Source organism: Mercenaria mercenaria, chromosome 1, assembly GCF_021730395.1.
Source record: "Mercenaria mercenaria strain notata chromosome 1, MADL_Memer_1, whole genome shotgun sequence".
Lineage (NCBI taxonomy): Eukaryota > Metazoa > Mollusca > Bivalvia > Venerida > Veneridae > Mercenaria > Mercenaria mercenaria.
In genome coordinates this window covers 87,952,737-87,975,860 of record NC_069361.1, presented here as the reverse complement: position 1 = coordinate 87,975,860, position 23,124 = coordinate 87,952,737, and the positions used below count along the sequence as shown (strand labels likewise).

At 36.8% G+C, this 23,124-nt stretch overlaps 1 protein-coding gene across 1 annotated transcript in view; it reads left to right on the top strand.

Moving 5' to 3' along the window:
- The window catches only part of LOC123564547 (uncharacterized), a 136,954-nt gene that overhangs the window by 67,501 nt on the left and 46,329 nt on the right, over positions 1-23,124 (top strand). The window contains exon 22 of the mRNA XM_053516533.1: positions 8,504-8,724. Coding sequence (XP_053372508.1) covers positions 8,504-8,724 — 221 coding nt within the window. The remainder of the gene's footprint in view (positions 1-8,503; positions 8,725-23,124) is intronic.

Below are 23,124 nucleotides of genomic sequence, written 5' to 3'. Positions count from 1 at the left end.
ACAGCAACTTAAAGCTCTCAGAGATATTTGAGCTGAAGCTCATGGGAACATCCCTTAAAGTAATATATGAACAGCAACTTAAAGCTCTCAGAGATATTTGAGCTGAAACTCATTGGAACATTCCCAAAAGGATTATATGAACAGCAACTTAAAGCTCTCAGAGATATTTGAGCTGAAACTCATTGGAACATCCCTAAAAGTAATATATGAGCAGCAGCTTAAAGCTCTTAGAGATATTTGAGCTGAAGCTCATGGGAACACCCCCAAAAGTAATATATGAGCAGCAACTTAAAGCTCTCAGAGATATTTGAGCTGAAGCTCATGGGAACACCCCCAAAAGTAATATATGAGCAGCAACTTAAAGCTCTCAGAGATATTTGAGCTGAAGCTCTGGGAACTCCTCCAAAAGTAATATATGAGCAGCAACTTAAAGCTCTCAGAGATATTTGAGCTGAAGCTCATGGGAACATCTCCAAAAGTAATATATGAGCAGCAACTTAAAGCTCTCAGAGATATTTGAGCTGAAGCTCTGGGAACACCTCCAAAAGTAAAATATGAGCAGCAGCTTAAAGCTCTCAGAGATATTTGAGCTGAAGCTCATGGGAACATCCCCAAAAGTAATATATGAGCAGCAACTTAAAGCTCTCAGAAATATTTGAGCTGAAGCTCAAGGGAACATTCCCAAAAGTAATATATGAACAGCAACTTAAAGCTCTTAGAGATATTTGAGCTGAAGCTCATGGGAACATCCACAGAAGTATTGTGTTAGCAGCAACTTAACACTTTCAGAGATATGTGAGTTGATGCTCATGGGAACATCCCAAAGGCATTGTGGGAGCATTTCTCAGAGATATGTTGGAACTCCCTTGAAGTGATATAAATATTTCTGAGATATGTGAGCTATATGGGAATGTACATGAATATTAGTGATAACAGCAGTCCTGACACATTTCCGTATGCTCTATTTCACAAAAAGCAGGAATGATAAAAGAAGCTATAGCTTGAGGGTACATCCTTTAAAAAATTCAAAATACTTTTTATTCTGGTTTTCATAAACACTTCGTCATGTTACTATGAGATGGCTTTCTTAAAGGTGTTTCATTGTTTTTTATTTCATAACAGTTATAAAGGGTCATGAAATATGTGTTACATGGTCCATTTTATGATGGTATTTCAATGATATACTTAACACATTCCCAGCCTAAGCATTTGTTTTACTTAAGTCAATAAACTGGTCCAAAAATGTTTATTCTTTCAAAAGTACAGCCATGGATTAAAATCTTCAAAGAGATAATATAGCTCATTATTGTTTCATTGAACACTTGTAAACAAACAAAGATAAACTTTGGTATCATTTCAATATATAGTAAAGCATGTCTTTGATGCATTTAAAGGGCTGTGTTTTTTTTGCTGTTACCTTTAAATACTGGTTAGAGTAAATAACAAAATGGTTACACCTAAGGTCCTGGGAACGGAAAGATATGAAAATTTTGATGTAATGTTGAAAATGCCAAATATTTTACAGTCACCTGGGAAAATATGTAGTTTTTACTTGACAAAATACCATTTGCTAATGCATACTTTACAGTTATAAGTGATTTAGCTTTCTTAAGTACTTATACGACGGTTTTCAAAGAAATGCACTCCTATATATTAGGCAGAGTAAAATGTCACAGATGGTTCCAAATAGTTTGCAACATCATAACATTATTAATGTCATTTTAACATGAAAATATTTCTTTTCCTTTTTTTTTTCTTTTGACATTCTGTATCAGTTACAAATTGCCCTCAACTTGAAAAATTAATTTTTGAGAGATTACTGTTTAAAGATAAACTATTTTCCAATTTTTCCCATGCAAAAATTTTGTTCGACATTGGTTTCAGTAAAATTACAGGTATGTTAAGTATATTTTAATTTATTCTAGAGATAATGGAAATATTTCATACTGGATTTGTTGACACAATGTTTACTTCTAAAGAACAAGAACGCATTGTGTGTTTGATTGCTGGTAATCAGCATTATTGGTACAAATTTATCTGTTTAAATTCAAATGATTACTGAAGATTTAGGGTTCATTGAAGTGGTCAAAATAAATCATACCATTTTTTACTCTTGATAAGACATCCGTTTACAGTTGTACTAGGCAAAGTACAATTTCATTGACTGTAATTTAAGAGTTTGTGTCAATGAAAACCACATTATTCTTTTGAAAATTCTAACTTTCTTGTATTATATTTGAACAAAGTTGAATTGATTTAGGGGGGATTTGCTCCAAAATACAAATTTGAATGGTGGGGATTTTGCTTGATTCCCAATTTTTTTTATATCCGTCTTCCTTATTGAAATTAATTGTCCTTGAAACAATCATGTAATATATGGCAATAGGTAAGCATATCTGCTCTTCTGAGAAAAAATCCATTCAAGAATTTGTATCCTATAGCAAATGTCATTTGAGCCCCGCCATGAGAAAACCAACATAGTGGGTTTGCGGCCAGCATGGATCCAGACCAGCCTGCGCATCTGCGCAGTCTGGTTAGGATCAATGCTGTTCACTTTCAAAGCCTATAGTAATTAGAGAAACTGTTAGTGATCAGCATGGATCCTGACCAGACTACGCAGATGCACAGGCTGGTCTGGATCCATGCTGGTTGCAAACCCACTATGTTGGTTTTCTCATGGCGCGGCTCATTTCTATTATTGTTATTTTATGCTGTGGACCTTGCATTAACTGTACCTTCAAGTTGGTTAATTGGTTGATCATTTCTTGGCTCAAACTCCTTGAAATTTCATAAATTTGATCACTATGAAGTGAAAATGTTTTTTTTTTTCCTGTCCAAGCATTGCAGAGTTATGTACCCTTGCATTTTGTGTGCAAGGTTATGTACATTGTAAGATTGTGGCACAAACTATTTACACATGAAGTTGAGTTATGTGTTACTTGTTTTTAAGTGTCATTGCAGATTGTTGCCCAGTTTTACTGAGATGAAATGCCTTATTTTCTCTGACAAAGTAGTAAAATGGGGGTATTAATCACATTCAGTGATAGCTCAAACTATGTTTGGAAAAAAAAGAAAAGATAATCGAATTGAAACATTTTAAAAAAATCCCCTAATACTATGGATTATTTTGCCTTTACATGATTCATATTCAGATATGTTTCGGAATGTTACAAATCTTCACAAAGTAGTGCAGGGATCAGATGTAGAAGAAAAGAAAATTTGTATTTAACCTGTATGTACCTTTTATATTTTGTCATAATACATTGCAAGTTGACAGCAAGGTTTTATAGATACCATATATCTTCATTACTTCTCATAAAATTTGCTAGACATTATTTGAACATTTTTGTATCTCGACAATTTAAGTCTTGTGTAGGCAACCAGAAGTTTTAAAAGAATATCATAACATCAACACGAGGATTATTTATTACCTTACAATTATTTCATTATCAAAACAGTATTAACTTCTGTACTTAGAACAAATTTTTTCACAAAGAACTTGAATAGAAAGTTTTGTCGAACTAAGAGGGGTGTCACTAAATCAAACTGCAACAATATGTAAACTAAGATCTACTTAATTTGTGGGATTAAAGGCTAAGGACTGAATGTTTACAAACTTACTATTATTAAGAGGTAAACTATGCAGTATTCAGTTTGTTGAGATATTTTTTTGCCCCAAATGGTATTTAAAAACCAGAATTAAATGTGTCTTTATCAGATAATGGTTATCTTATACATTTAGTTCACTTAACCACTTTGTTTTATTGTTATAAAATTTTAGATTATTTATGAGGGATAAAAACTTGCCCAGTTTTTAAAGAGGTTTCAATTAAAAGGGGAATTATCAATGGTACCTGCAAGGCATTCCCTACAGAGGGAAAAAAATGAAAAAATCTCAACATTCTAATGTTTGATTTTAATTAGAAAAAAACAACATTGTATTAAGGGAAAAAAATCAAACAGGGTTATTCAGATCATTTTGAAAAAAATCTTATATGGTGTTGTTGGTCATACTTATCTCCCTTGATGCATAAGAGACAGCATTACAATGAGACAAATCCAGAAAGTGTCTTAAGTTAAACAAATATCCACAACAGGATATAGCTAATTCACCGAATATATTTGCAAATCATTTGAAGTAAGAACTGAACAAGAAGCTGATTTAGGCAATACAAAGCAATATGGTGGTGATTGAACTTACTTACGCTGTGAAAAGGCCAGTGAGCAGTCCTTCAGCACATTTTGTATGGCTGTTTTGAGGATTTGCTGCAGTTGCTGCGCTATTGGAAATACCTTCATTCCAGTGTTTTTGAAGCATGACATGTTCTGTATATGTTTTATTCCTGATGAGGCTGATTGATACTAGAGTCTTTTCATTGAGGTTTCTGTGAACATATGCCATACTTTGTTCTTTCCTGATGAGACTGGTCTCTTTGGAACATGTGCCATACTTGGTTCTTTCCTGATGAGGCTGGTCTCTTTGGAACATGTGCCATACTTGGTTCTTTCTAGTTGAAATTGTTGTCAGAGACTTCTTTGCAGAATCATGTTCCGTACTTGGTTCAATCCTGATGAGACTGGACTCTTTGGAACATATGCCATACTTGGTTCTTTCCTGATGAGACTGGTCTCTTTGGAACATATGCCATACTTGGTTCTTTCCTGATGAGACTGGTCTCTTTGGAACATGTGCCATACTTGGTTCTTTCCTGATGAGACTGATCTCTTTGGAACATGTGCCATACTTGGTTCTTTCTTGATGAGACTGGTCTCTTTGGAGTATGTTCCATACTTGGTTCTTTCCTGATTAGACTGGACTCTTTGGAATATGTTCAATACTTGGTTCTTTCCTGATGAGACTGGTCTCTTTGGAACATGTTCCATACTTGGTTCTTTCCTGATGAGACTAGTCTCTTTGGAACATGTGCCATACTTGGTTCTTTCCTGATGAGACTGGTCTCTTTGGAGTAAGTTCCATACTTGGTTCTTTCCTGATTAGACTGGACTCTTTGGAATATGTTCCATACTTGGTTCTTTCCTGATGAGACTGGTCTCTTTGGAATATGTTCCATACTTGGTTCTTTCCTGATGAGTCTGGTCTCTTTGGAATATGTGCCATACTTGGTTCTTTCTTGATGAAACTGGTCTCTTTGGAACATGTGCTATACTTGATTCTTTCCTGACAAGACTAGTCTCTTTGGAACATGTGCCATACGTGGTTCTTTCCTGATGAGACTGGTCTCTTTGGAGCATGTTCCATTCTTGATTCTTTCCTGATGAGACTGGTTTCTTTGGAACATGTTCCATACTTGGTTCTTTCCTGATGAGACTTGGTTCTTTCCTGATGAGACTGGTCTCTTTGGAACATGTGCCATACTTGGTTCTTTCCTGATGAGACTGGTCTCTTTGGAACATGTGCCATACTTGGTTCTTTCCTGATGAGACTGGTCTCTTTGGGACATGTGCCATACTTGGTTCTTTCCTGATGAGACTGGTCTCTTTGGAACATGTGCCATACTTGGTTCTTTCCTGATGAGACTGGTCTCTTTGGAACATGTGCAATACTTGGTTCTTTCCTGATGAGACTGGTTTCTTTGGAACAAGTTCCATACTTGGGAGCTGTTTTAAAGCTTAGGAGATAAACTTGAAGCTAACTCCTGGCACTGTAATGATCAATCATCACCATTGCCCGTAGAGAGAGTTTAAACTCTTCTGGCACTTGTCTGTTATAATAACCTGATTCAGTGTGACTATTGTAATAACTACAAAGACTCTTTAGTTTCATTTAAAATGTGATAAGTTTCATTGTCAACTTTCTAACATGATACAATAAAATAGAAGTTTTTGCAAATGTTAAAATGTTAATGTTAAGTTAAATGTTAAGATTATTTAGTTTTTTTCTTATGCTCATGCCATTTAAGTACTGTCACGGTAAAATTTAATCAGAGTTTTGCTAGCATCTGCATTTTGTCACATTGAGAACAATTGAAAGATAAACATTTATTTGGTATTTTAAAACTGTTTTATTGTCTTTAAACATACAGTATACTGCTTATTACAACGTTTTTAATATAATTTATGACAAATTAACGTCAGAAGCTCCCTAAGATGAAGCAAGTGAAATGCCTTATAATTCAGGTATAAAACTCACTTAAGATGCAACATTCCACAAGAAGCAAGTTTCAGATGCATTATTACTGTTAATTTCTCCCATTAGATGTCAGACTTCTACAAAAAACAAGAAATGCATTTGAATCATTTCATATCTTTACCACCCCCTCACATAAAAACTGAGACCAATGCTTAACAGTTACTTAATTGTTTTAAACAAGCTGCATAGGGGACAGACAGTGCATTTTATATGCTGAGAGTTATGTTTGTGACATTATGTACAAAAACATCAACAATAATGGTAAAGGTCTAGCAAAAAGTTGAAATTCTTTGAAAATAGTTTTATGTTTTGCTGCACTGGTTTTCATGCGGAGGTTTTATTCTGCAATTTTTCTGTCCATGGGGGCAGATGTGGTCTGAAACTGTCAGCAGCAGATAAAAGTAAGATGACAATTAATGTTCTAAACTGAATAACAGGAAAAACCATTTTCCAACAAACAGAAGCAAAGACTGATTAATCCAGTTGAATAGACTCGGTCCCAGAATCTTCCATTATTTGTGTTTGTGTTTGCATAAACATCTTCTTGCAGACTTTATAAACTATATCAGCAGCAGTCTTTAAGCAGTGTGTGGTACACTAGCAGTAAAATGTCTCCCCATGCTTGAACTCTGTTTTATTTTTTCTGGTCGTTTGGAGTCATGAAGTATGTTCAATATTATTGTATAATGGAGTTCCCTTTAAGCCTGTGCTTTGGGTGTGAGGTGTATAATGCATCTCTCGATAAGCCTGTGCTTGGGGTGTGAGGTGTATAATGGAGTTCCCTTTAAGCCTGTGCTTTGGGTGTGAGGTGTATAATGCAGCTCTCGATAAGCCTGTGCTTGGGGTGTGAGGTGTATAATGGAGTTCCCTTTAAGCCTGTGCTTGGGGTGTGAGGTGTATAATGGAGTTCCCTTTAAGCCTGTGCTTGGGGTGTGAGGTGTATAATGCAGCTCTCGATAAGCCTGTGCTTGGGGTGTGAGGTGTATAATGCAGCTCTCGATAAGCCTGTGCTTGGGGTGTGAGGTGTATAATGGAGTTCCCTTTAAGCCTGTGCTTGGGGTGTGAGGTGTATAATGCAGCTCTCAATAAGCCTATGCTTGGGGTGTGAGGTGTATAATGCAGCTCTCGATAAGCCTGTGCTTGGGGTGTGAGGTGTATAATGGAGTTCCCTTTAAGCCTGTGCTTGGGGTGTGAGGTGTATAATGCAGTTCTCGATAAGCCTGTGCTTTGGGTGTGAGGTGTATAATGGAGTTCCCTTTAAGCCTGTGCTTGGGGTGTGAGGTGTATAATGGAGTTCCCTTTAAGCCTGTGCTTGGGGTGTGAGGTGTATAATGGAGTTCCCTTTAAGCCTGTGCTTGGGATGTGAGGTGTATAATGCAGCTCTCAATAAGCCTGTGCTTGGGGTGTGAGGTGTATAATGCAGCTCTCGAAAAGCCTGTGCTTGGGGTGTGAGGTGTATAATGGAGTTCCCTTTAAGCCTGTGCTTGGGGTGTGAGGTGTATAATGGAGTTCCCTTTAAGCCTGTGCTTGGGGTGTGAGGTGTATAATGCAGCTCTCGATAAGCCTGTGCTTGGGGTGTGAGGTGTATAATGCAGCTCTCGATAAGCCTGTGCTTGGGGTGTGAGGTGTATAATGGATGTCCCTTTAAGCCTGTGCTTGGGGTGTGAGGTGTATAATGGAGTTCCCTTTAAGCCTGTGCTTGGGGTGTGAGGTGTATAATGCAGCTCTCAATAAGCCTGTGCTTGGGGTGTGAGGTGTATAATGCAGCTCTCGATAAGCCTGTGCTTGGGGTGTGAGGTGTATGATGGAGTTCCCTTTAAGCCTGTGCTTGGGGTGTGAGGTGTATAATGCAGCTCTCAATAAGCCTATGCTTGGGATGTGAGGTTATAATGCAACTCTCGATAAGCCTGTGCTTGGGGTGTGAGGTGTATAATGGAGTTCCTTTTAAGCCTGTGCTTGGGGTGTGAGGTGTATAATGGAGTTCCTTTTAAGCCTGTGCTTGGGGTGTGAGGTGTATAATGGAGTTCTAGATATTTAAATTTAGCCAAAGTTTTTTGCATTACCTTTCATGCATGGACTCGGGCAAACTGAGGCTGCTGTTTTTTTTATTGGTTCCACATTTTATGTTATAGAATTAAATATTGAAACTGTAAGTGTCAGATCTTTATGAACAAGTTTGGGCTTAACATTTATGTCATTTTATGAGTCACTAGAATATAATAACATTTTCAGTTCAGTGGCTCACCCAAACTTCTAGAACACCATTTTTGGTGACTTGTTATAGAAAGTCAGTTAGACCGATATCTCCGTTAGTTTGCAGCGTCACAGTAATTTTTGTATGTTTGTTTTCAGGACTTCTTGGCCCAGAAAGGGTTTGTGCATAGAGATCTTGCAGCTCGTAACATTCTTGTTGGTGATAATAAAACTGTCAAGATAGGTGATTTTGGTCTGGCACGATACATCTACCATGACGTCAACAAAATATATGTGACTAGACGTGGAGGAAAACTGCCACTGAGATGGATGTCACCAGAAGCCATCTTTAACATGACCTTCTCCACAGCCAGTGACATGTTAGTACCATTCTTCAATTACCATTTTCACCAATGCTGTAAACTCATTTAATAGTAGTCAACTCAATATTCAGTAAGTTTTTGGTATCAGAATTTAAGCGGTGATCATAAGCCAAGCAGTTCAGTTTCAAACAGTGTTGATGTGATGATAGCGCCACAGTATATCACCCAGTACTGGCTTCTCCAAGGAAGTAAAATTTGAGTAAGATTTAAATAAGCTTCAAGCTTTCTTTGCATTAGGTTATATTCATTTACTGTATTGGTCTCCACATACAGTTAAACACCCTTCACTCAAGGTTGCAAGCAGATGAGCAAAAAGTCGAATTTTTATAGATCCAAACATAGCAAAAACAAAGGAAACATGACTTGCCTCAGTGAGCGCGGGTGTTTAAGTTGTTGGTGCTGGAGCATGCAGTGTTTTACAATAATTTAAATCTGATGTGAAACATGATTTTTTGCAGGATTAGCTTATCACAATAAAGAATAGAAGTTGAATTATATGCCAAGCTTTCTTCTTCTTTGAATCAAGTATTTTGTATTACAGCAATAAAATTAAGTATTTTATGTAAATTATTATGTAAGATTATTGTAAACAAATTATGTACTTGAAAATCAATTCCCGTTTTCATGTCGGTGATATACAACAGGGCTTACTCTTCATTTCAAGTGTCGTCTGCTAATAAGATCTCAATCAAAATGAAATATAGAAACATTACATCACATGCCAAATATACATGATTTATTAAAGTTTATAACTTAGACAATAAAGGAACGTTTTAATACTTGAAGGAAGAACTTGCCTAATCGCTAGTTTGAAATATCTCCCAACGGGTAAAACAATCAGCGGTATTGTCCAAAGCTGAACAGATGGGCCTGTCTGAGTAGAGCAAGAAACACCTATATAAGAAATGACTATTTGGCAAAATATTTATTTCAAGAAATCTGATGAAGAATGCTCTTTTTATTTAAAAAAGATGTTGAAGAGAACATAGTTAACTATCTTATCAGACAAGATCAGATAATTTTGTATGCAGTGAAAAATGCTGAAATGAAAAAAAGGAGTTTTAGTAATTATTATGTACGTACCCCACACAAGATTTAAGTAAGGCAATATACATCATGATCACAGGCACGTGCACAGTGGTTTTGGGTGTCTGTCCTAGACGTGACTTTTAAATCAGGTGCTTTAAGCAGAAGTAAAACATTGTAATACTACATTTAAGGACTGTCTTTATAATTAATGTTACTGATACGTGTATTTTCAAACAATGAAATACAGAATTTATTAGATGTCACTCAGGGTAGGGTCATTAAGTGTATAGAATACTTATTGTATCTGAATGTATATTTAGCTCTTCTTCAAACCGAAACAGTTGTAACTATATATAGATATGAAAAATAGATACAACAGTTTTGCACAGATGTAATAATTTGTTTATTGTCCACTGCTCACATGGTGGTGTAAAGTTGTTACCATGTCCAGTCAATAAATATACACTAAACCCATAAATATTTATAAATTATTACTAAGTTGAAGTGTTTCAACTAGTATATCAAAATAAATATGTAAATATTTATATATGAAATATTTCAAATTCACGACTTGATTATACCTGAAATAACTTTTTATCGGACTTTATTGTCTCACACCTGTGAAGTAGTGAGGGGGTGTTCCTTCATTATAGTATCATTAACTTGTTTTCACCTGACACGTCCATCCTTTATCTTTTGTTTTATTTCTGGTGGTGATTTTATAAAGGTATTTTTGCTTGAATATAAAACAACTTGTAGCTGATTTGAATCCTTCTCAAGGTTTCATGCTTGAAAAATAAGAAGTAAACTGTATTGAACACAAAATTAACAAGAAGTCTAGTTATTTTAACATCTTAGTGTATCAGTTAATGCTCAGTTGAAATATATCACTACTCTCTTTGGATGAATTTTTGCACACATTAACTCTATAAATGAATTTTTGCTCGTATTAACTCTATAAATGAATTTTTGCACGCATTAACTCTATAAATGAATTTTTGCACGCATTAACTCTATAAATGAATTTTTGCACGCATTAACTCTATAAATGAATTTTTGCACACATTAACTCTATAAATGAATTTTTGCTCGTATTAACTCTCTAAATGAACTTTTGCTCGTATAAACTCTCTAAATGAATTTTTGCACACATTAACTCTATAAATGATATTTTGCACACATTAACTCTTTAAATGAATTTTTGCACACATTAACTCTCTATGTGAATTTTTTCACACATTAACTCTCTAAATGCACTTTTGCACACATTAACTCTCTAAATGAATTTTTGCTTGCATTACTGCTCATTTGAAATAGATTAATGCTCTCTACAAATGAGTTTTTCAAGCTTTAATTGATTTGTCCCGCTCTTTAAATGAATTTATGCGCACACCATTTTGGGGGACCGTTTATGTGATGTTCTGATAGGTTATTGGCTTGGTATTTTCACAGATGATGAAAGAATGTACCATTGTACAAAGAAAAAATGTTGAAGATTTTGCACCGAAACTGACATACTAGGTTTACAAAGAACAGCATAGTTGTACTTTTTATTCATCTGTACCATGTTGGACAGTACTTATGCGCTTTAGACATTGGATATGTATGTTTAAACAAATTAATGTGAAAATGCAGGTAACTAAATTGTGATGGACTGTGTTCTGTGTGTGTTAGATGAGCAATGTAGTATTACCATTGCCCTCTTGCTTATTCCATAAATTTCAAGTAGACTCCATTATCACTGTGTGTTAAGAGATGATTGTATAATGGATAGTTGTGTCATATTTACATTATTTGTATATTTGCCCCACCTGTGAGATCTTAATTGAAACACCTGTTCACAGGATTGTTTTAGTCGGCTGTTCTTATACTAATCCTCACGGCTAATTCACAGGTCACCGAGGGAAAGCAAGCTAATAAACAAGTGTTCAGATCTTACCATAGACTAATTTGGTAGTTGACGAATATTTCATGTAAGAAGGGTACTTCATACTTATGTTGTTGGTATCATCAAAGCGTCAAACATTGAGTTTGAGCGAAACAGACATAAACTTCAAACCATGTGCTGATAACAGGGTTCTTAAAGAAGTTAAATCGGCTGATGAGATAATATTGATGAATGACTATATAATTATACAATTTTGATAATGTTATTGCAGAATGTAAATATCGCATTATCAGATACAAATTAAAATCATTTATTGAACATTTATCATCATGAATTGTATTAAGCATGTTTTAGATAAAACTGCATCTGAAAACTGCACTGTGAAAGTCATTTCTTACTTTTTGTTGGGTTTAGAGTTTAGGTCAAATTGCAACTTTTCCTGCTTTGATGGAGGAAAAGAAAACTCCAGGTGCCCAGGCATTATTTTTATCATAGGCAAGACAAAGATTTGTTTGTTTCTTGATCTTGCATGATTATGTAGCATAATGATAAATAAACACCATTATGGACTTTGCAAGTATGCAGTTTGGTGTGATGCGCACCAGAAAAGTTAATATTTTATTTCATTAACATTTAAGCACACAAAGTAATACTACTGATCCTCAGACACAGAATAGAAACAAGAAACTATGTCTTGGCAGCTGAAGCTAACCCTAATGCGATATTAGATAAGAAAGTGTATTTCAGTGGCTGAATTTGGTCACATGATCAGATATTATAGCGAGATAGACAATTTTGTATAATTGTCAATTGGTGTATTCCAAACAATGCCTTAGATGGTGACATACTTAACATAGATGGAAAGTAAAATTTGTTGTGTATAAGAAGCAATTTCTTCAAAAATTCTTACGTTCATTTGGGTGTTAGGCTTATATCTGTACCCTCTCCTCCCAATAAAGGAGGCATATGGGTTCGCTTTCTATACTAGATTTCATTTAAGTAATTTGTATATACTTTGAAATATGTTATTATCCTTATCAAATCAGTCTATTCAGTCTGGTATCTATTATAGGGCCCTGTAAGTAATTATACTGAAGAAAAATAGAAGGTGGGGTGGTGGGGGAGACTTGCCCTTGTTTGTCCGTCTGTACATACATCCATCTGAACACGATTGATACCTTATGTGGTAGGAGGTGTGGCCTAGTACAATAGGAATCCATTGTATTCATTCCATAACAACTTGAGTCTTTTGTTATTTAAGTGGTAATTCTGTTGTTTTCAAACAATGGAATGACCATCTAAAACCATTGGTTGGGTTGTTTGTTCCTCTGTCCATCTAAATTTGTTCCTTGCATATCTCAAAATGTATTTGACCAAGAGTCATCAAACCTCACAGGATTGTTATTCAGCATGTGAAGTTGTGCACCTGGTTTTTAAAAGGGAGCTTACACAGCCAGACCAGAGTTATGACCACATTGACTTAGTCAAAAATATGCATAAAAGGGGCCTAAAAGTTTGTGTTGCAGGACATTGTGTCTCAAAATGTATTTGACCTAGGATTATGACATGTTACAGGAGTATTATCAAGCATGTGAAATTGTGCACCAGAGTTTTGTTAGAGATTTCATTCAGCCAGACCAGAGTTCTGGCCCTTGATTCATTCAAAAATATGCATAAAAGGGCGAATAAGTTTGCGTCCCTCGTATCTCAAAACATATTTGACCAAGGGTTATGAAACATAATAGGAAAAATATTCAGCTTGTGAAATTGTGTGCCTGGGATTTTGTTTGGGATTTCTTTCGGTAAGACCAGAGTTATGGCCCTCAATTAAGTCAAAAATATGCATATTAAAGGGCATACAAGTTTGTGTTGCATGTATCTCAAAAAGTATTTGACTTAGAGTCATAAAACATTAGGGGATTGATTGACATGTGTGCTGTTTGGGATTTCACACAGCCATACCAGAGTTATGGTCTTTGACTTAGTGAAAAATACTCATAAAGTGCTTAAAAGTCTTTGTTGCATATATCTTAAAAGATATTTCACCTGGAGTCATGAAATGATGAAGAAATATTATTTCGGATGTGAATTTGTGCACAAAATTCTTTTATTTTATTTTCTTTTTTATTTCACTCAGCAAGACTAGATTATTTGCCCTTGACTTAGTCAAAAATAGCATTAAGGGCATAAAAGTTTATGTCCTATGTATTTCAAAATGTGCTTGACCTAGAGACGTAAAACTTTAGAAGATTGTTATATAGCATGTGAAGTTGTACACCTGGTGTTCTCTTTAGGATTTCACTCAGCTAGACCAGAGTTATGGTCACATATAAGTGCTTAAAGGTTTTTGTTGCATAATTATAACATAAAAAGATATTTCACCTAGTTGTGAAAACACACATCTAGTTTATTAATTTTTTTCTTTTGGTAAACTGAACTATTTCAACATCTTGTGATATTTTCTGTAATTAGTGATCATTCTGGCCAATCAGAATTAATTTACAAATGTATTTATATAATTAATATAAATAATTGATTTATTTTTAGATTGTTCAGATTCCTGAGTGTTGTCATGCTATTGGAATGATATTGTAGTTAGGTGGTTTGTTTGCATTTTAGTTTAAAAATTTGAGACCTTTATGTTAATCGTTTGCTGGTCATAGTTTCACTAAACTATCTCATTTATTTGTGTTGATTAGCTGGTTTAGAGTGTTTATAAACAATGTACTTCTGGTAATCACAGGGGATGATCCCTATGTCCCAGTGTTTTATGTAATGACATCATACAGTGTAGTAGTCACGTTTTAAATATTTTTGTTTGGCTGGGTTTTTTTTAAGTTTTACAAGAAAGTGTTAGAATGACTCAGCACTTTTAATTTCTAGTGATTTTTATTGTACAACCGAAATAGCTCGGCCGGGTTCAGGGTTATAAATCTGAGGTTGGAGACCAGTCTCAGAATGCTAACTTGCCATTGGTCAGTTTCATCATCGTGCTTAGCAACAGCCAATCAGAAGCTCAGGTTTTTAGACTGGTCTCCAAACTCAGACAAAGCTTGTGATGATTTTGATTAATTTAATGTTTGGCAAATTAGAAATGCTCATTTAACCCTGTCTTTGAAATAGAAAAGTTGGAAACTCCACAATTCGCCCAACACAACAAATGCAGTAGGTACGGTTTGATTGTTTAACCTTAAGTTCTTTTTATTAATTCATTTTAAAATATGATAATCCAGAGCAGAAATACTATCTTGGGAATTGACATGAGTCAGATTTAAATGTTATTTAAATTGAAAGTAGTCCCAAACTGCAGTCATGTTTGTTACCATTTAAAACGTTTTTGGAACTGTTAACTTCGTAGTAAAGTTTAGAAGTTGATGAGCTTTAAATTTGCAGCATGCATTTTGCTTGATTGTAAAAAATAATTTAAGAGGAGACTGTTTAAACAGTTCAGGACACATCACATAAATGCCATTATTTAGGACAGGTGACAGGTTACTCAGGACAGACCACACAAAAACCTGTAACAGATCGCATGATAAACTCTATTCCGGAAATACCAAATATCTCCTGTTTGGAGGAACCACACTTAATGCCCCAAGAAATATTATACACATTTGTTTTATAATTTTTGTTGAAGAAATGAATTTTAAACATTTATGTTATGACATTGGCAATTTTGAAATGTTAAATAGATAAACCACATTAGAGTAATTCATGCTTAGAATTGATGAATGATCAAACTGTCTTGTCGGTGTTGTTTTTTGGTAATTACAAAAAGTATGAACTCACCAGGTGTGAGAAGTAAAATTTCAGAATTTTGAGTCGTGCATGAATCATAATGAATATTTCTGTTTTACAATTTGTTTCGGCCAATCAAAATCATTTAACATTTTGCTTGACGTTTGACTTTTCCCGGTTTATTGTAAAGAAAAAAAAAACAAAAAGAAATGTGTAAATCATGAAGAGTAGTAGGTTTTATCACAAAAACAAGTATCAAGTCATTAAGTAATGATATGTGTAGATGTATCAGAATGTAATTGACATACGAGTGCGGACATTGATGTGAAAATGATGTATTTTCTGTGTTCTACAGCTGACAGCTAGTGTCATGTAAACATTGTATTGGTTACGTGGTATTTAAGAACGGTAAATTAGTGTCATAATGAGTTGCCACTCCACGTTTTGGTGTTTGCCTACTACACACAAGACACTTGGCGTGCCAGAGCTACGTTTCGTGATAGCCTGGTACACGCTAGACACTTGGCGCACATTCAAACTCCAACACAGTTCTAGTTTATATAGCCACGTATAACTGACACAACTTGTACATTGATCTAAACTGAAGTGATTATTGTTTGAAGGTAAATGTTGCTGTATTGCAGTTTCTAAAGCAGAGTGCTAGATAGTTCTACCATGTAATTGTCACATATCCTTGCAATTGAGATGGTATATTCATCCTTCAGCATTGTGTGATTTCAGATTTAATATATCTAATAGTTGCAACTGTGCTTCATCCAGTCTTAGTGAGGCCATGATACTATGGTCCTTGGTCAACAGATGTGCAAATTATAGAACAAGAAACCGCAATTCATATGTAAGGATATGATTGACTGATTTCTTTCATGTTGTAGGATGTTCAGTTTGTTAAACTGCAACCAAAGATAATGCTCAAATGACCGAAATTGCTGATAATGATTTTTTTTACCAGCCAATGATCAGATATTTAATTTATAAGTGGTTTTTACTGGTTGTCATTTAGGTAAGATCTGTTTATAACTGTTTATTACATGAATTGTTGCAAAAGTCCCCAGTCTATTTTTTTGCTATTTATCAGTCTATAGATGCATAATGGTCGCGAGGGCTTAAAAGAAGACGCTTTCCTATGAGGTGAAGGCCCCGGTTTGATTCCTGGCTACTCCAAAATGTGGCGTATCCCTGGGCAAGGTACTTTATCACGATTGACCCAGCTGTAAATGGGTACTAGCAAACTGCTGGGGGTAATGTATATGGGTTTTAACTGTTCTTGAAACAGGGTCGCTCAAAAGCTCTACAGAGCTTATGTTAATTGCTTCAAAGAAAGATAAAATTTACCTTTACCTTTATCAACACCAAATTTTGTTTGGATAAAGGCAAAAGTTAAAGAATAAAATCATGAAAATTTATATCTGATGTCATGTAATAAAGCACTTATTGAATGACTTCAGATCCTGGGCAATAGTTTGGACTATTGACCAGCAAGCCATCCAATATATGTTTATATAATCAACTGCATATAAGAGAGATTTAGAACTGCACAAAAAGAAAACTGATCATTACTGGTCTAGTTTGTACTTGTATGACAGTTCCATGTTTAACACATTTTTTGTTGGGCTTAATTCGAATCTTGAAAAAAAAATCTGTGAAAAAGTTTTCCAACTTTTGGCAAATAGTTTTGACTTCTGACCTTCAAGCCATTCAATAAGTGAATACTATAATTATTTACTACAATTTATTTATAAATCTTGTTACTGACCATGTAGGGTTCTATCACATTTTGTAATTTTGCAATAATGAAAATATTAAATGTCATCAAGATTTCAGTTTTAGCTTAGAGATTTACCTTGTCTGAATTTTTTAAGTCCCGCCATTTACCGAGTTTTGACTGTATAAAATAATACTTTTTGATGTTATTTATCTCGGTGTCCCATGATGTGCATGCTTAGCTCCATTTGTTTATGTCATAGTTAGACCATTGTTGAATTAATTTCACTGTTAGTAGTATTATAATACTACAGTGACATGCCACAGGGTTACAGCATTTTTTGTACCGCTGAAACTTCCAACTTACAGGTGTCAAAATAAACACCTGTGTAAAAACATCCTATTAATCACCAAATAGGCTCATCTAGTATACCACATTAGCCCTACAGATTTAAATTGTTTTGATGTTTGAATTTTGTTTTTCGTAAATATATCTGTATAATAGGGTTTACCGGCTGTAGTAATTGAATCGATAGATCAGATTAAAAAAGAAACACATCTTCTGTTTGAATGTGTAATAAATTTCTTACCAGACTTTAAAAGACAGAATAAAACTGTCCGTATATTAACCTGTTGTCTTACTGTTAATTCTTTAAGTTGCATTTGATTCAGGGTACGACCGTAGCTGAAATCAAATGATGGAAGTTTGCCGAGACTTGAGCTTCTGTACAGTTGCTTTAATTTCAACCAAACTTGGCAGAAACGTTCAAGATCTATATATATTTATTTAAACTATTTGAGTTCTTTAGCTTTGAAGGCTTTAAAGCAGAATAGTTTTACATGGCCTGTCATGATACATGAAAACTGCTCAAATGTTAGACAAAAGAAAATGTTGAAATAAGAGACATTGAAAATAGATCTAAAGATTTGATTTTTCAATGTACAAAACTTTAACTATTGTTAAAAGTATTGATATGGAGAAGTAGTTAACTAAATGTTACGAGAACATAATAAGGATACAGTTATAATAAAAAGTTACAGTATTTGCGACATTGTAACATTTACAACATCATCAGTGCAAAATTTTTGGTGGATGTAAGTCATTTTCTGATTATGGTTAATCTGGATTGATCTAGATACGGACTTGACATTGATGTATGAAATAAGGTAAAAATCCGCAATAAATTTTGGACTGTATAAAAGGATTCTCCAAGCGTTATCATGAAAATTACATTATCGTACCATCTGTTATTATAAAATATAAAAGCTGTATAGAGTTTGATAGATGGAAAGATTGTGCGGAAAATCTGTCAAATTAAACACCTGAGCTTGCGTAAAGTGCTGTTATATAATTTGTATGCAATGCATGCTTAGTGCATTACGGATGAAATTTACTGTTGGGGACTATTTTTTTGTTGAAGTTCATGTCTTAATTTTTATGATTATGCAGGGAATGCTGTCATCGAAATATTTTGCGGGTTTTAATGCAACTTGTTCACATTTTGGGGTAAAAATGACGTTATCTTGAATTCTGTTAACACTTTTATTTCTATAAAAGTTGCATGTCGTGCAAAGTTATTGAAATATGATATTTTTGCAAAATATATCTGTAATGTACAAGGGTTGATCCAAAGGTAATGTCATTGGACCCATAAAAACATGTTCAATGAAAAGAAAACAAACAAAAATAAAACCCAGGTACTTTGATCTATTTGCAGCATTTTTATGCCCCCCTTCGAGGAAAGAGGGTTATATTGTTTTGCAGATGTCGGTCTGTTGGTCTGTAGACCAATCCGTTTCTGGATGAACAGGTAAACGGTTTCCGGATGATAACCCAAGAACCCTTGGGTCTAGGATCATGAAAGTTTATAGGGAGATTAGTCATGACCAGCAGATGAGCCCTATTGATTATGAGATCAGTAGGTTAAAGGTCAAGGTCACAGTGACCCGGAACAGTTAAACAGTTTATGGACAATTACCTGAGAACCCTTGGGCCTAGGATCATGAAAGTTGATAGGGAGATTGGTCATAACCAGCAAATGACCCCTATTAAATTAAAGGTCAGTAGGTCAAAGGTCAAGGTCACAGTGACCCAGAACAGTTCTTCTTCTTCTTGTCGTTCGCATCTACACTTTCAGACCAGTAGCCTCAATGAAACTTGTGGTTTGCCTAAGATCCTCAATGCCTCCATACAGTTTCTGGTGGATTGAGGTATCTATTGGCCAAGTCGCAGCTCGCTCCTGGTCGTGCCTTTTGCATCTCTGAAGTATATGCTCCGCAGTCTGATCTTCTTCACCACATGGACAAGTTGGCGATGATGTCAGTCTGTATTTCTTGTACATATGAGCATTGAGCTTGTTGTGCCCTGAGCGGAGCCTGACCATCATCACTTGTTCAGACCGATCAAGGAGATGAAAAGCATCTTCCTCCGTCCTTGGTCTCGTTAGTGTCTTGATGATGGTGACTTTCTCCTTGTAACTCACAGGTACTGTTGGTTGTTCTGACTGAGCTCCTAGCTTAGCCAGTTTGTCTGCCTCTTCATTGCCTGCAAGTCCACAATGGGATGGAATCCACTGAAGTGCTACTTTGCAGGTCATACTCAGGCTCTGCATTCGTCTGGCTAGCTGCGGAGCTTTATTGTTGATCAGAGCTTCCATGATAGACAGTGCATCTGTGAAAAAGACGACTGAGGAGCTTTCTTCTGCCGAGTCTTCAACCATTGAGACGGCCTTCATGAGTGCTTCAGTCTCTGCCTTATAGTTGCTGCAGTGTTTTCCTGTGGCTGCATGTAGTGTTTCTCTCTTGCCAGATGGGTACTGAATGAAAACTCCTGCTCCTCCATCTTTGACGGCGCATGTGGCTGATCCGTCTGTATAGACATGAGTCCATAATTCCGGAGGATAGTCTTCATGGATCATAGCAAGTGTGAGGCTCTTCCGAATGCCTTCATCCTCTTGCTTCCCGCGGTCAAGATGAGGAACAGCAAGTCTCACAGTCACTGAGGACAGATCATTCGCTAGTGGGTTTATGATGTCTTCACTACCTAAGGGAGTCGTTGGAGTGCTCAGCTCAGTTTTGAACTCTCGGTTGAGTTTCTTTGCCTCATGTACGAAGCTGCTACGTTTGAGCCGATTCTTTGTATAGCCATCTAGCATGGCTTTCATGGGATGGTCTTGAAAAGACCTGAACTTCTCTGCTTGAAGCAGAACCTTTGCATGTCTTCTGTCTTGTAACGGCTGTGTGCCTGTTAGCTTCTCCATGAAGGAGATTGGTGTAGACTTTGTAGCACCTGTCATGATCCACAATGCTTGGTTCTGAACCTTGTCTAAAGCCTGTTGGTTAGTTTTGGCAGTAGTGGACCAGGCAGTTGAGCTATACTCTAAATGGGGTCTCACTGTTCCCTGATATACTGTCTTGAGTATTTGCTCGTTTACTCCCGACGTTGTTCCAGCAAGTTTGCGCATCATGGCAAGCTTTTTACGGGCCTTCCCTTCTGCTTGACTAATGTGGGGCTTCCAGGTTAGCCGTTTGTCAAAGGTCACTCCAAGGTATTTTGCCTCGTCTGCTTCAATCAGCGAAGTATTTCCCATCTTGATTTTACCCGCCCTCTGCTTTGACGACAATCTAGTACAAAGTTGTTAAAGTCTCCTACAATGATGAACCTGGTTTCATCAGTTGTAACTTTGTCAAGGGACAGAGCTTTGTCACTTGGAGAATAGTGTGGTGGACGATTTCTCTGTGTTTATCGATACACACCAATCTTCAGCCCAAGCTGAAAGCTTGTTGATGGCTTCTTGCATCCTGTATGTGGCTGTAGTGGCATGTTCTTCCTTACACCATAACACCAGATCGTCAGCATAGAGAGCAGCCTTAACTCCTTTCGGTAGTTCAGACACCAGATCATTGATGAAAAGCAAGAAGAGTGTAGGGGATAAGACTCCACCTTGTGGGACACCATGACGCAACAGGAACTTCCTACTACTGGCATGTTCTAAACTGACTCTTTCTCTCCTGTTGTGGAGGTATGACTTAATCCACCTCAGCATGTGACCTCCTACTCCAGTCCTCATCAGCTTGACAAGGAGTCCATCAGTCCAGACTTTGTCAAACGTCCTCTGCAGATCAATCCATGCTGTAAGCATGACTTTCTGCTCTTGGAAGGCGTCCTCTATCTCTTGCGATAGATAAGTGGTCTGGTCCTCTGTGGAGCGGAATTGTCTGAAGCCAGCTTGTTGCATTGCAAATAGGTTGTTAGTCTCCATGTACCACTTCAGGCGTGCATTCACAATCCTCTCCATGGTCTTTCCAACACAGCTGGTTAGACTGATTGGGCGGTAGCTTGCAGCCTTCTTTGGATCCTTCCCTTTCTTGTGGATTGGGATCATGACTGCCTCTTTCCATATCTGTGGAAGCAGTCCTTGTGTCCAGCTGTAGTTGTAAATTTCCAGGAGTTTGCAAATTGCTTCAATGCCTAGATGGGTCAGCATTTCATTTGTGACTCCATCTGGTCCAGGAGACTTCTTTGTCTTCAACTGCCTAAGAGCTGTCTGTAGCTCATGCAGTTTAAGACTCTGTTTCATGCATTCTGGTGTCACTTGGCTTGTCTGCCTTTCCCTTTTTTCTCTTCTGGCTTCCCTTTGCCGTTCCCTGTTGATGGGGATGTTGGAAACATCTTTGTAATTAGTGGCAAAAGTGTTTGCCGCTTGTTTACCCGTCAACAGTTCACCATTCTCTTCCAAAGTTACTGAGCCTCTTCCTGTTTCTTCATCGTTCAGCTGTCGCGTCAATCTCCATAGCTTTTGGCCATCTCGCTCTAGGTTGAGCGAGGCTGATTTGTTTCTCCAGCTCTTCCTCTGTGCTTCCCATTTGTGCCTGAAGAATTTGGCCTTGGCTTGCTGTAGAGAGAGGTTATTTTCTTGTGAGGGATTGTTTTCTGCTTCCTCCCTGGCTTCTGATAACTTTGCCTGTAGATTCTCCAACTCATCACTCCAGTAGAGCTTATAGTCCTTTCTTGCTCCCCTTGGAATGGCGCTGTAAGCAGCCTTAAGTATACTGGCGTTGAAGTCTTTGACAACCCAATTGATGACTCTACCTTCCACTCTGATGTCTTTACAGCGCTCATCACTCAGACTTTGGTAAAAGGTCCATCTGGGGATGTTAGATGAAGTAGAGGCTATATGGTCCATAGTGAGTTGGACTGGGCGGTGGTCGCTACCTCCTATTTGTTCACTGACTTCCCGTTTGACATGTCCATGTATGTCATCAGTACATAAAGCAAGATCAGGGGTTGATGTTGTTCGCCAGCTTCTGGAGTAAAAAGTTGGGGGATCATCTGGCTTGTTGATGAGGTTTAGCTTGTTATCATCTTGCCAGGTCTCCACTTCCTCTCCACGTTTATCCAGGTGGTCATATCCCCAGCTTTGTGAGTGGCTGTTAAAGTCTCCTACAATGATGAACCTGGTTTCATCAGTTGTAACTTTGTCAAGGGACAGAGCTTTGTCACTTGGAGAATATATGTTCACAAGTTTCAATCTGAAATCGTTCTTTCTGAGGCTCAGAACTTCGAACTCGGAGTCATCCATATGCGTGTTGGTCTGGACAGCGCTGATGTTGTTCCTGACCAATGTCATGATGCCTCCTTTTCGTCTGCCAATTCTGTCACAGCAGAAACACTGGTATCCTCTGACTTTGAAGGATTTCTCTGGCTGTAAGTGAGTTTCCTGAATGCAACAGACATTGATGTCTTTCTCGTGGAGGATATGCTCAAGTTCAGCTTTCTTGTTGAAGACACCCTCCGCATTCCAATGCATCAGCCTGTAAGGTTGATGCGGCTTGGTTCTTTTCCTTGGTATGTTCCTCCTTCTTCTCTTTGCATGTTGTGGATTGAAGGAGGGACCCCCAGTAGCTGTGGGTGGACTCTGTCGAGGCTCAGAGCCCGGCACTGAATCCCCCTGGAGGGACCTCAGAGATTCAGCACCACGTTGGTGAATACCGGATGGCTGTGTAGACATAGCGATATT